Here is a 13,572-nt window from a genome sequence, read left to right as displayed (position 1 = left end):
CCAGATTTGGTTCCTTCCACTCTTTCCTCATCAAGAGCTGGGGAAAAAAAACGATTCTGTCAAATCTCTTTACAAAGACCAACTCTCTGATAGAGAGGCTGCTTATCGCTCCACGGTTGAGGCTCCAGGCCCCTGCAGCCTTCTGATCTCATACCAACTATAAAACGTAGGTCATTTCAGTGTCAGATTCTTCGGACTAAGTTCAAGTTGCATATTAAAGTGAGAAGGATTTGATCTGTATAAGTAAGGTAAAAGGCAGTCTTCTCTGAAATAGGGTTTTAAATGCATTTTAAAGCGGATGCCTGAGTGTGGCCTGTGCTGTTGTGTTCGTCGCCCCCTGCAGGTGAGCCGAGGACACTGCCCAGGTCCAGCTCAATGGCGGCAGGACTGGAGCGTAATGGCCGGACTCGCGTGCAGGCCCATCTTCTCCCACACCGCTGGAGATAACCGCACACTGCTGAGTTTCACCGAGGGTGACATCATCACGCTGCTGGTTCCAGAGGCACGGGACGGCTGGGCACTATGGCGAGAATGAGAAGAACAAGATGTGAGCGTGCCGGCCGGAAGGGGCCAATAGCATGTGAACTTCCTCACTGTACCACACCGTCAAACGGTTTCACAACTGTAATGCGTAGCTGGCTCTGGTCTGCATGTCCACCGCGATCCTGTTGGCCTTTTATCATTGCACTGATACACGGATCCATTCAGCACCGCCTCTACCGGAACACTGGTCCTCACCCCCCAAACCTAAATCTCTTACTCGTACAATTAAACACCTTCTAACTGATCATTTTAATGCAAAATGTAAAAGGTTTTTTTGAACTCTCAGTTCAAAAGGACCAGGTAAACACTCCACTTAGAATTTAATTATCTCAATAAAAAATTGTTGGTTTGGTTATATATTAATCGTTTGTTATGGTCACAGGTGCATAAGGGGCTGGGTCAGAGGGGCAGTGGCCCCAGCTGATTGGCCCATGGAGCAGACCCTCCCCTATCACTCACTTATTCAAAACGTATCATTGGCTAATTATGAATTATGGCTCCTTTTATAGTATTGTTCTTCCCATCCAAAATGGCCTCTTTTCCCCCCAAACTTCTTCATTATAGGCGTGGTTGGTTCCCCTTCTCCTACACGCGTGTCCTGCCAGACAGTGAGAGCGACAAGCTGAGAGTCAAGTAAGCATCGCCGGACCACCTGGCTGTTCATCTGTCTTGGGTGTGGCCACACAGTCAATGTATCCTTTCATGTTGCCCGTCACTGCATGGGGCACATGCACAGCAGTGCATCTCACATCAGCAGTGCAGCTGACACTAGCGTGCCTATGCTCGGTAATGCAGCTGACGCTAGCGTGCCTGTGCTCGGTAATGCAGCTGACGCTAGCGTGCCTGTGCTCGGTAATGCAAGCTGACGCTAGCGTGCCTGTGCTCGGTAATGCAGCTGACGCTAGCGTGCCTGTGCTCGGTAATGCAGCTGATGCTAGCGTGCCTGTGCTCGGTAATGCAGCTGACGCTAGCGTGCCTGTGCTCGGTACAATAGGCCTGTCTGTGTTCAGTATTACAATGTCATCAGCATATATGTGTTGACTGTTGCCGTTATCAGCATGCCTGTGTCAAATACTATGGCCCTGGGCCTGGTGAGTGTATCTGTGTCCAGTACTACAGATCATGTCTGCATGCCTGTGTTCAGTACTGTGGCCCTCAGACCCTCTGTGTCGAGTCCTGCAGCTCACACCAGCATGCACTATGCTCAGTGCCTCGGCCCTGAGCCCCTCTGTGTTCAGCAGCAGCGCTGAGCTCCCTGTATTCGTGCAGCCTGCACCATGGGAAGAGCAGCAGCACGGGGAACCTGCTGGAGCGGGACGACCTTGGGCTTTCCAGCGGCCGACTACGGCCTGACAGCCCGCATGCTAGCGCAGAACCTGGCTCACAGCAGGCCCCGCCCCTACAGTGTGGCGCTGTCGGGCTTCTCACAGGTGAGAGAGCGCCCCCACGCCCACGCACCCGCTGGATGCCTCTCGCATTATTCCAAGCGGTGGCTCCTAATTAAAAAGATGAAAGTGGGTTGCAGACTGATGAAGGTAGCTTTTGGCATATGGATACGCCCCCGAGTAAAACCTGCATCCCAGCGTGCTTGCATTCGCGGTGTCCTGCTCTGCCGCACTGCATTGTGGGTAGGAAGCAGAATTTTTGACTTGGCTTTGAGAGCCACTAAAATCATCAGAGGAAAAGGAAAATCAGAATCAGAATTGTTTATACATCACCACATCATTTTACATAAAAGGACGATGAAAATGAATATAATAAAACGATATACATGCAATACTGTTTAATTGTTAGGGCTACAGGAAGCCTATTGATTCAAGCTCTGGGGCTCCAGTGTCTGTGCAAGAAGATGCATGACCTGAATTGGTCGAGCAAAATGCACCCTAATCCGCCAGCGGGTAGCTAGGTGACAGCCACACACTGTGAGCTGATGGTGCCATCTGGTGGCAACGGTTGTAAATCTACTCTGAGGTGATGCGAATTTACAGCTTGCTTAGCCAAATGTAACTAAATAGCTTCACGCTCTGGATGAGTGATGAGGAAACCAGATGTAATGACCTTGATGTGCTATATCTAAACTACAAAGTACTTTTAGAAACTCTTTACTGCATCCTGTGACGGCCACACTTCTCACACCCTGTTTTTTTTTTCTTTCTTTCTTTCCAGCCAGCACATGATGGGTACGAAGACCGGTTTCCTATAAGGTGAGACCCCAATATCCCTATTAAGTAGTTAGAGACCCTGTAGTGGTGGCAGCGCCGAGGTGGAACCTGCCATCTTCCGGCAGCAGCAACGTGGAAGTTGGCTGCTTCTCTAGTAGTTTTTGGGAGGAACTTTTATCCAGCGCTGCTACTGAATCCATAATCTTTGACCTTCAGAATCAGGGTACGAGTGAATATTAGATTTTGCTTGAGATGGTAACTATTTGCTTATTTCCTGGCCCAATATGTAGACGCTATATAGAGGTAGACAGTATGACTTTATGCCCTGGGTATTCAGTTTGGTTGATGGTCCTCTCCTGATGATACGCTTGGTCCCATAGATGTGCTCGTGGTCCTGATATTGTATTCTTTCCCTCCATTTCTTTATATTCCCCTATTTCCTCAGTGTTTCCTTGCTCTTGCAACATCTGCTGCCTTTCTGGTAGTGTTTTGAGCATCTTGAGTTCGGAACACATTTAGCTCCATCAGGTCGGCCTAGCCGGAACCGGTAGCTAACCCGAGAGCTGTGTGGGCTGGGGGGCTGTGGGTGATGTAATTGGACAGGGCGAGTTAAAGTGAGGGTTTATTCTGAAGGATTTTGGGCTTAGTGACATCATCGCACAGCATTGAGATAAATCTACCTCTGACATCACAGTCTGCACCCATGAGGCTCGGAAGATCCTAACACTGACTGATGGCATTTTTTATTTTTACCCAAGTTGCCTTCTTCTCATTTCTGCTTCCCCCACTAACGAGACGGCTGTGATCACCTCCTCTTTGGCAACCTTGGCCATCTTGGGTTTTAGAGAATCTTTGAAATGTCACCCCTTAGCAAACAAGAGACTGGCTTCACCTCTTACTGGGAAACCATATACAGTTCAGACAGAGAATTAATGGCCCCAGTGACGTGACCATTACAGTGAACTGCAGTGCCAATAACAAAATGGCTTCCCTACCCCAATAACAAAAAAATATACTTTTCATTACTGTCTTTGCTGGAATGGGCTTGATAGTTCTAAAATAAAAAATATTAAGTATTTTAAACACTTGTGGTGAATGTTGCAAAAAAAAAAAAAAAAAAAAACTGTGAATTCACATTTTGACATATTTTTGAACCCTAGACGTAAAAGGTAAATATTTCAAAGGTTCTAAAAAAAAAATCGATGTTGAGGTTGAACAGGTGATCCGAAGTCAGATCTCGTTAGGTGGGAAGGGCTTCTTTGATGTGGCAGGACTGGGTTAGGGATAAGGGGGGTTAGGACATGCAGGAAAAACAGCCTCGCCCCCCCTCCCTTCCTAAATCCACTTCTGCCCCCTAGTGGTTGTCTTGCTCCATGTCAGACCTGGCGAGCTTCCTTCTTCTCTCTGTCCCGCAGTTCCGATGGCAAATTGATCTCGACAGTGTGAGAGCAGACAGGCAGACACATGCAGATCTGAATAGCACAGCGCCCACCCGGCCTACACCTCTGCTGGCTCTGTTTTTGCGTCCCCCCCGCCCACCCCGACCCTTCTCCCTTACTGGGGAGGGCTGGACGTGTCCTGTCATTTTGTCATCCCCAGTCTACCCCTGCCCCACGGTGGGCCAGAATGCCCCCAAGATGGGGCAGAAGGCCACGGTTAATTCGTGCTTGGGTGCGAGCGTGATCCACACTCTTACGGACTCCAGAACTCCATTAATCAGAAGAACGGGATGGACCGTCAAGGAGACAATGCAACGTTTGCTGGTCTCGCACACATCATTAAAAAATTTTTTTTTAATTTTTTGTGGATTTGAAGGATGAACTGGCAACGTAAAAGAATAATTCCTCTCCGCTGCGAACAGAGACACGTTGTCTGACCTATCGCCGTCAGTCCGCTTCTTGTCGTTCATTGTCATGGACAGACTTTAATAAAGCCACACCGAGGAAGGAATGTGGAAAGAGTTCCAAGGTTAGACCATGGGGACTGGATTTAAAAAAGAAAGAAAGAGAATTCTTGCTCGGATTTGTAATACAAAAGGTTTGGTACTTCACATCCTTTGAGATTTATCTCTTCTTTTTGTGATGTGATGTTTGCGTTTCTCCGTTTTGGAAATATTGAAATGAGATATATTTTTCTAAAAGTTTGTTTCTGTGCTGCTAAATGGGACTCGGCTGATGAGTAGGACTGCTGGACGTGATGGAAAGTAATGATCCTATAACATGGAAATTCTATGTATAAAATGGCTGCTAATGATGAAATGGGATTTATGTTTTGCAAATGAATGGTGGAATTTTCTCGACTTCGTTCAGTGGCCAGGGCTTTCAAGCAAGACCTGGTTATGAGCCAGTGTCAGTCTGTGTTATTTCTTTATTTGTTTTGTGAATCAGATATTGTGTGAAATCTAATGTAAATCCTCATTTCTGAAATCGGTTCAGCCGTGTGAACCAGTACATATTTCCTGTGATGCTGCACTGGGAAGGGGTGTGGCTTCAAATGGCCCCACCTCATTTCCCCATTGCCCCTCCTACACTTTGCATCCAGTAGAGGAATGTCTTGTAACAGCAAGCGACTGCTGCATTTGCGTAAGACGGAATGGGAAGAACGCTACCATTGCTGGCCTTGCATGTCCGTCAAGTGGAACTGCCAGGATCTGATTGGACCCTGTAACTGCTGTAGCTCCTCCCATTGTTTAATTTTCCATAGTGCAAAGCATCTTCCCATCAGTCCTTGTTCACAATGCATAAGGATCCCTTACAAAGATGCTCTGTGCGACTGATTAACTTTTCTGGATCCCACACCTGTTGACAAAATAATACTTCATGAAATACCGACTCGAAAGTGAACTCTCCTACAATATACAAAATTATGTTCGAGTAACATGTCACATATTGATACATGCTGCTGTTTAGTGTTGACTGCTGAGACATTTTTTCAGGCATATTTTAATGTGTCTGTATTACTTTCTCAGTAGGAATCGGAAGATGGACATATTTGTAAGGGAATTAGTAGATCCGTTGTCATCAATTTCCATTCCAGCTTTTAGATGTGAGCTGGTCCATCTCCATTGATGTGTCCTCTGCCTAGAAATACAAGAATTGAAACTGTACTTCTGATGTGAAAGCAGTAGTCACACATCGGTGTGCAGGTGGTAATGGACTAAACCACAATGTCCATGCTGTATGCAATTCTGAAATTCACGCTGGACCGGTACTGTGATTCTTATGGTGACCACCCTCTCTCTCCCCCCCCCCCCCCATCCAATGTGGTCCAGTCTGAATCCTGTCCAATCATATTTCATCTCCCTGAGCCACCATGGAGCCTTCGGCTGATTCTGAACCTCCTCCCGCGTCTCTTCCTGTCTGTCTGCCGACGTTGAGGACGAACAGAAAAGAGGACTTTGTTCTATATGCTACTGCTAATGACCAAGATCTTCAAGGCTCCATCTCCCTCCACTAGCCTTCCAAAGCATTTTTTATTTTTTTTAAGTTACTAATTTTGTTTCTATAGTGATATTATGGTGACTCTTTTTGCACAGAAAGCAGTGAACCCAACATCCCTGGGGGCCAAGGTGCCCCGTCCCTCCCCCTCCACGTTTCTAAACTTGGTCTTTCACTGTGTTTCCAAGGTGACTGAAGTGACCAAGGGCCCAGCTCCCTTCCCAGCATCCTTTGCTGGTTTGTCGGTTCCCAGTTGGCTCCCGACCTGCTCTTTAGTGACTCGCGTTGTTCCAGCTGATTATTTTATTTTGCGCTACGTCGTATCCGCTGAGCCGTTTGTGTACTTTTGTGCCAGCTTTCTCGTTGACCCCCGATACGTACGTGTCCAGATGCGGTGGGAATGAACCAGAATGATAGGCAGCCACGTGTCAGCAAGGCTGATGGTCTATGTGAGTCTACATAATGGTTTATATAACAGTCTATATTATTGATGTCTTTCCTATCGAACTCCGTTTTTGTCGTAAGCAAAAGAAGAAAAAAAAACGATATATATAATCTAAAATGTGTATATTAAAGCGATTTATATCATGCATGCCACTGGGGGGCTCCAGAGCTATGTCATGTTGAGAAATGACCCTAAATGTATGTGACTTTATACTTTGAAAACGGGAAAAAAATAAATTTTTCTTCATATGAAATGTCTTTTTTCCCTCCCCCACAAAAAAAAAAGTTTGAATACTTTTTCTTTATATATTTAAATAGGGCTGTAGTCATGGCGCCTGGTATGGCATGAGGTCATGGGCGGTGCTTTTGGGCCTGCCCAAGCAAGTGACCATGTGACTCAATTGCTGCCTGCTTGCCAGCCCCTCTTTTACCCTCTATCTCTCTCTCTCTCCCCCTGCCTCTCCATCCCTCTTTTCCTCACTCTTTTGGGTGTCCTTGTTACAGTTGAACTGATTACTGGAGAGATGCATTGCTTGCTTTGCTCTGTGAGGCGCGTTTCTGCATTCGGTTGCAACTGTGGGTCGCCTGGGTTTATATGTGACATTAACTGGCGCTGTGGATGGGTGAACATGTCGACTTTTAAAGTTGGAAAAAGAAAAAAAAAAGATTGCAGATCTACAAAAGGACGAAATGATTGTTGCTGTAGGGGAGGAAAAAAAAGTGTTCTAAGCTAAGCAAGAAAATAATTCATAAAAACAAGGGGGATCCAACACTGCTGGCGCTTAGACCCTTAATAAATAACCAAGTGTTAAAATTCTTGCCTAATATAAAGGTAAAAGCTTCACTGAATGGTTTGACACAGAATTCTGGCCCAGTTCAGAAAAATGTCTCTTCTGTGCGATTTAAATCTTTAAGAACTATAACATTTTTGTTAAGTAACCTGCTGTGTTTTCACAAAGCGCAACATATGGCACCGTCAACGTGTAACAATGACTAATTTCCTGTAACTTAAACAGATCTCTTCCAGCACACTGTCTTTCCTGTTTTTCGCAAGTTCCCAGGCTCTTTCTGGTCTCCCTTTTATGCAGCAGACCAAACTGTGCCAGGTGTCTCTCGTCTGTTTAATGTTGTAACCCTCGGTAAGGTAGCGTGTCTGAGGTAAGACATACAAACCCAAGGACTCTCTTTACCTTCCAGTTTGAGTCCAGAGCTTTCCCGCTTTTGAGAGCACAGCAACTCCGTAAGTGACCGGTCTCCGTCACCAACCAGCTAACCAATCATGTGTCTTCTCGCCCCGTCCGGCCTCTCTCTCTCTCTCTCTCTCTCTCTCTCTCTCTCTCCTCTCTCTCTCTCTCCCTCTCTCCGCTGCGATTAGCTGTCTGGGGGGGGGGACAGGGCTTCGCTAGTGGTTTTCTTCCAATTCAGTGGCCTCTTTGAATTCTTCTTCATTACACATATGCACTGTGGTGCCACCTGTCCCAGTCGACATCGTAAATCATCAAAAGCCATTTACCGTAAGCCACTGAAGGGAGCCACGTATGGGTATGTTGGAAATGTGAACTAATCTTGCATGTCCCTCTGATCACAGCAAAGCGAAATGAGCCCTTGGCTTCCAGGTTACTGGTAGAGCTCTATCACTCTCTCCTTTGCTATGATTTACTACGGTGTTACCCAATCCAGTCCTCAGGGACCCACAGACAGCTGGGAGGGAGCAAAAAATGTAGACTGTCTGGCAGGGAGCAAAAATGTGGACTGTCTGGCAGGGAGCAAAAATGTGGACTGTCTGGCAGGGAGCAAAAATGTGGACTGTCTGGTAGGGAGCAAAAATGTGGACTGACTGTGGGTCCTCAAGGACCGGATTGGGAGACACTGCTTTACTATACTACTTGCTTGTGTAGATGTGGATCAGGGAAAGGTACCCTCTGTTGTCCGCATGCTAAGTGATTTTTGGAGGATTAAGCAGGGTATGCATAGCAAGCATGCCTGTTAGGGTGGTAAAATCCTCCAGATTCTTTTGGGAAAGGAAGCTCTCTTGTACTATTAGATGGAAAAAAAAGTAAGGAGTAACTGAAGGCATGCGATACCATATCACCAGGTGAGCATTGAGAACAAGGCAGTCCCAGTTGAGCAGTTGTGTTGGATTTGGATCTCTGAAGTCTTCATTGGGTTAGCGAGTCTTTCTGCTTTGCATCGTAAGTGCAGGCATTTCATTAGTCACCCAACGCTTAATCTGCAGCAGATTTAACTGGGACTGCCCTGTCATTGTGTTTTCTGGGTCTCATCCGTGTGTCCTTCGTATGGGAAGCACGGTCGGACCGTGCTCCCCCTGTTCACCATCTTTTCTTGCCCCCCCCCCCCCCCCCATCCTCCACTACAGCCACTCTATACCAGATGTGAGCCCCATACCCCTTGCCCCGGATGTCCAGTTCTACTAGCTATGACATGTCCAGGACAGCCGAAACCTCCTCTGCCTCCACCGGACCCGGATGGGACCAGGCACCTTGTTCTCCCCCCCCCACCCCCCCACCCCCAGTCCCACCACACCTGGACAGTCTTTGATGTGTCGGTAACATTCTGCACAGGGTCTTCGCACAAAAAAAAAAGGGACTGAAGGATACTCTACTCGTTTCTGGTTTCTTTTGTATATTGACCAATGGTGGTGTTGTCATTCCTTTTCATCCTCACCCCCCGCCCCCCAAAGCTCTGGGACTCCCAAGAACCCCCCCCCCCCCCCCCCAATTGTACACCTTAATGGCTCAAATGACTTTGCCTTTCATTATAACTCTGCACCTTAGAGCGCTTTTGAGAAGCAACTTTTTACAACTCTGTAATTGTATAAATACAAGCTCCCCAATTGCTTAATTGCACTCTAAGTATTTGCTTCAAAAATTTATGTATGTATTTTGAATGTAGGGTTTAGTGAAGAATGTATATGTTTAGCCTTGGATAGGTATGGATCTAATATTTTAATGGGGACTCGGACCAAACAAAATGCTCCTCTCTTTTTGACGTTTATTTATAAAAGTTTTGGCATGATTCCTGTCTGTTCTACTTTGCTGTAGAGGTTTTTAAATGGGGTAGGTCTCTCTTTGGAGTCCGCCCTGCTTAAACCATCCACAGTCAACTTCTGAATCATTCTGTGGTGGCAGGTCTGTACAAATGCTTATCTTCTTTTAATAACGATGTAAATTTTGTTCGTTTCAGCAGTAAGTTGTTCTAAGACATGGCATCACTCAGTAGACAGGCTTTAGATTTAGTGAGCTTTTTAAGGTCTTTAACACAATATGTAATGCCTACAAGGGAGGAGAAATACAGTGGCTTTTGTTCGCAAGAGATACGGGCACCATTCGGCGAATGAATGGATTTAATACTTTGTTGACAGTGTTTGGAAGACTCTGCCCTACAGCTGGACATCTTGGCTCGTTCCCTCCTCCGTGGCGAGTCAGGACCGGTGTGTACTTGGTGCTCAGTGTCACCGCTCCACCGCGGCTGACGTCGACAGTGTCGATGGCACATGTCCAGACCAGAGGGATTTATAGAAATACCTTGGTTGTGTTTTTCTTTTTAATGGAAGCATGTCAGGGGGAAAAAATAAAAAATTATTCTTGCTCATAAGTATGTGTTTCTTTTTCATTGATTCTTTCGAACATTATTTTTTTAGGGTTTTGTCTTTGATTACTACTAATCTACAGTACTAGACTACTAAACAACAGTACTAGACTACTAAACACCTCTGTTTGCTGGATTGTTTTTGTGTGACTATGTTACAATCAATCTACTTTGGAGAGTAGTTCCATTGAAATTGCAGTAGTGTACAGTTGTATAAAGCTGTTTATGAACTGCATACTACATCGCAATTCCATTTGATCCAGCTCTGGGCTTACTGAGCTGCCAGTGATTTATTGTATTCTGTATTGCAATCTCCTATTGCTGCACTCGGGTGGTGCTGGAAAAGGCGTGAAAGGCCCCAGGTGAATAAAATGTGTCTATATGCTTGCGTGTGTGTATGTTTGAGACGGAACAGAACACTTATATGTGAGGTACTCTCATTTTTACTACATACTGAATGTGGCCAAACAAAAAAAAGTGAATTCAAGGTTTGTTTTGCTTTGATAACTGGAAATGCTTGTGAAAAATGGTCCAGGTGCATCATGAGTGTAAAGTATTAAATGGTAGCGGTGGGGGGGGGGGGGGGGGGGGGTTACCAAGAGTGACCTCAATGCACATTTTGAATTGAATCCAAATCTTGATAGCATACAATTACCATTTTTTGTTTCACGTGGGATAGTAAAATATATATATATATATTTTTTTTTTCCTGGTGTGTTCCGTTTTTTAAAAAAATATCCATCTCCTTCAACACTTGTTTCATTTGTCTTTATATTTGTTTAGGGTGAAATGCAATTTCTTGTATTTAATAAAAGTGGAATTTCAGCTCCTGTGTTCAACCCCTGCGTGGTTAATATTGTGAAATGGAAGCAGACAGACATGGAGTCAGATGCAGACTGTGTGCAAGCTGTATATTTAGACATGCTATAATCCTCGTAACCGAGACGGATGTGCCTGCTTTCATCTTTAAGCCATAGGTCAAGCTGCCTCTTTTTAGCAATCCCTCGTACGGAGAGACGAGAACTGGCTGGACAACAGACGGGAGACACTCGAACGAAAAGAGGAAGGCGAGTGTGCGGGAAGAACCGTCGTCTAATTTATTTGTGATGCATGGTACAGCAGATTGCAACGGAAGGGGAAAACGAACAAAGCACGACATATGATGGAGGCCATAACCTGACCGTCTGTGTGCGGGACAAAGCTACTAGGTTCATCACTCCTGATTGGATACAGCATGTATGATAGCTGGAAGCTAACTGGCTGAGCTAACGTTGTTACATCTCTTTGGCAACTATAAACTCTGATACTTCGATTTCTCAATATATCGTATAATACAAAAATAGAACAGATCATAGTCTAGTTAAAACTACAATGTCATATTTAACCCATAAGTGACACAAACACTGCAGGACTGGATCATAAACTGCTTAAAAAGTCAAATTAAAAGTCATAGTTAAGGGCAACAAACCTGCAGTCCAGTAGATGGAGTATACCTTGTATTCATGTTTCTCTGGCAATTTCAAAAGGTCAGGCATTCCCACAGCGAAATTGAATTACCATCGATAATTTAGCCGAGCAGGAAAGGACGAGATACATTTGACAGTTACACAGACTCTGAAATAGATCTTTAATCACTGCCGTATTATTCCATATTATATAACATGATTTTCCCTGCTCAAGGCGCATTGATAAGTCTTCCACTGTACAGCTTGAATTTTTTTTTTGTCATCACATAATTGTGTATATTTCATGTGCATTGTTTAGAAAAAAAAAGCATTTTTCTCGAATGATATACTTGAACAGTCCTATGTCTACAACCTCATGGGATTACGAGTAAAACTCTTGCATCCTTTGACGAGCTCTGAGGGTTTTTGACGTGTGATGAAATTGTCTGAAATGAGGTGAAGGAGAATGTTCTTATTCAAGCAGTGGGGTGATGGAAATGGAGGCCATTGCCCTCCCTACTACATTGGAGGGGGGGGTCTGGAGAGAGATCAGGTGACAGAACCACCCATTTACCCACTTCTGAAGGCGTCGTCGGACTCCAGGCAGCACCGGAGGTGCAAGAATGCTTAGAATCAGTTCCCTACCCTGCATCCCTGTCCAAAGGTATCTCCATCATCACCTGAGCCTGAAGACATTTTGAAAAAGTTACACCTCCACAGATGGAATGCAGAAAAACTCAAAAACCCATGTTGTGTACAGCAATGCCAAGACAATGTTAAGAAAAACCTCCTAGATGTGGAAGTTTTAAATCTGTTATTTAAAAATACACCTCTCTGATTAGATCCATCTCAGTATCGAATGGTTCTTCACGATGGCAACTTGGCACAAGGCAAGAAGAGCTCTTTTGTCTCTGCAAATGAGTAGGAAACGACAGTTTAGAGATTTTTGACAAGAAACCAACCATTGTTCGGGCCAAAATTTTCTTCCATGAGGGTTGAGAGAATTCCTTTGTGCCCAGTGTTCTCACATGGGTTCAATACCGCAGTAATTCTGAATGCCAATACCCCCAACACCTTCAGATCTTTTATCAATTGTCCAGCATCCCTTAGATTTCACATTCTAGAAGGTCATAGGCAGTACATCACGGGATAATTAGTTCCTTTCTCCACCCAGCCAGATTGCTCTCTTAGTAGGCTGCTTATATGTCCCTGATGCACTGGATAAGACTGCCTCCCAAACCTCTTGTACATATGGACCAATCAGCAAGCAGATACCAGCAGCCAACCAGAGATGAGGACAGTGAAACCAAATGCCTTTCTTTGCATTCTTCCTATACGACAAAACCTCCAATGTGGAATGCAACATAAATTATGAGAGAATGTATATATAAGTTAAATATTTATCTTAATATATGCTTCTTTCTTATAGATACATTGTATATTGTTTTCTTCTCCGAGTCCGTTACCCACGTAATACTCAGCAGGTCTGTAGGATGTCATGGGGGATGCAGTTCCGAGGCGTTGTCTCAAACTGGGTCGCCGAGGGTAAGTCCAAATGAGGGAAAAGAAAAAAGCTCAGACGCTCCACCCAAAAAGGGCTGTTCTTTTATGAGATGGCCTGGGACATCTTCTGAGCCCCACAGCAGTGTGTTTGTATATAGCGATGGGGGGATAGGGGGTGTAGAGGGTGGAGTTGCCGTTCATTCTCACTCCCCGTCTTCACTGCTCCCTGCAGGACAGAGGGGATGGTATTACAGGCCAAGCATTACGAGTCGGCGTTGCATCATCCCGTTGTGTGAGTTCGGATCCGAGTTACCGAATACTTCTGGGAAGTGCTTACCACACCAGACACATTCTGTAACATGCCAAACTCAACGGAAGCCTTCGCATTCGCGACGCTCTCAACGGAACACTTAATTACTGACGGTGACC

General features: G+C 45.2%; 2 protein-coding genes across 2 annotated transcripts in view; one reads left to right on the top strand and one right to left on the bottom strand.

The window, feature by feature from the left end:
• LOC125718209 (brain-specific angiogenesis inhibitor 1-associated protein 2-like) overlaps window positions 1-10,201 on the top strand; it is a 47,763-nt gene extending 37,562 nt beyond the window's left edge. Inside the window, 9 exon segments of the mRNA XM_048991871.1 lie at window positions 344-420; window positions 422-517; window positions 519-547; window positions 1,108-1,176; window positions 1,813-1,863; window positions 1,865-1,973; window positions 2,710-2,747; window positions 7,784-7,826; window positions 8,964-10,201. Of these exon segments, the coding sequence (XP_048847828.1) occupies window positions 344-420; window positions 422-517; window positions 519-547; window positions 1,108-1,176; window positions 1,813-1,863; window positions 1,865-1,973; window positions 2,710-2,747; window positions 7,784-7,811 (497 nt within the window). The 3' untranslated portion in view covers window positions 7,812-7,826; window positions 8,964-10,201.
• A 1,068-nt stretch (window positions 10,202-11,269) lies between these two features.
• The window catches only part of LOC125718208 (serine/threonine-protein kinase LMTK1-like), a 30,808-nt gene continuing 28,505 nt past the window's right edge, over window positions 11,270-13,572 (bottom strand). Inside the window, 1 exon segment of the mRNA XM_048991870.1 lies at window positions 11,270-13,369. Coding sequence (XP_048847827.1) covers window positions 13,347-13,369 — 23 coding nt within the window. The 3' untranslated portion in view covers window positions 11,270-13,346.

Source organism: Brienomyrus brachyistius, chromosome 22 (assembly GCF_023856365.1).
Source record: "Brienomyrus brachyistius isolate T26 chromosome 22, BBRACH_0.4, whole genome shotgun sequence".
NCBI lineage: Eukaryota > Metazoa > Chordata > Actinopteri > Osteoglossiformes > Mormyridae > Brienomyrus > Brienomyrus brachyistius.
This window is presented reverse-complemented; position numbering and strand designations above follow the sequence as displayed.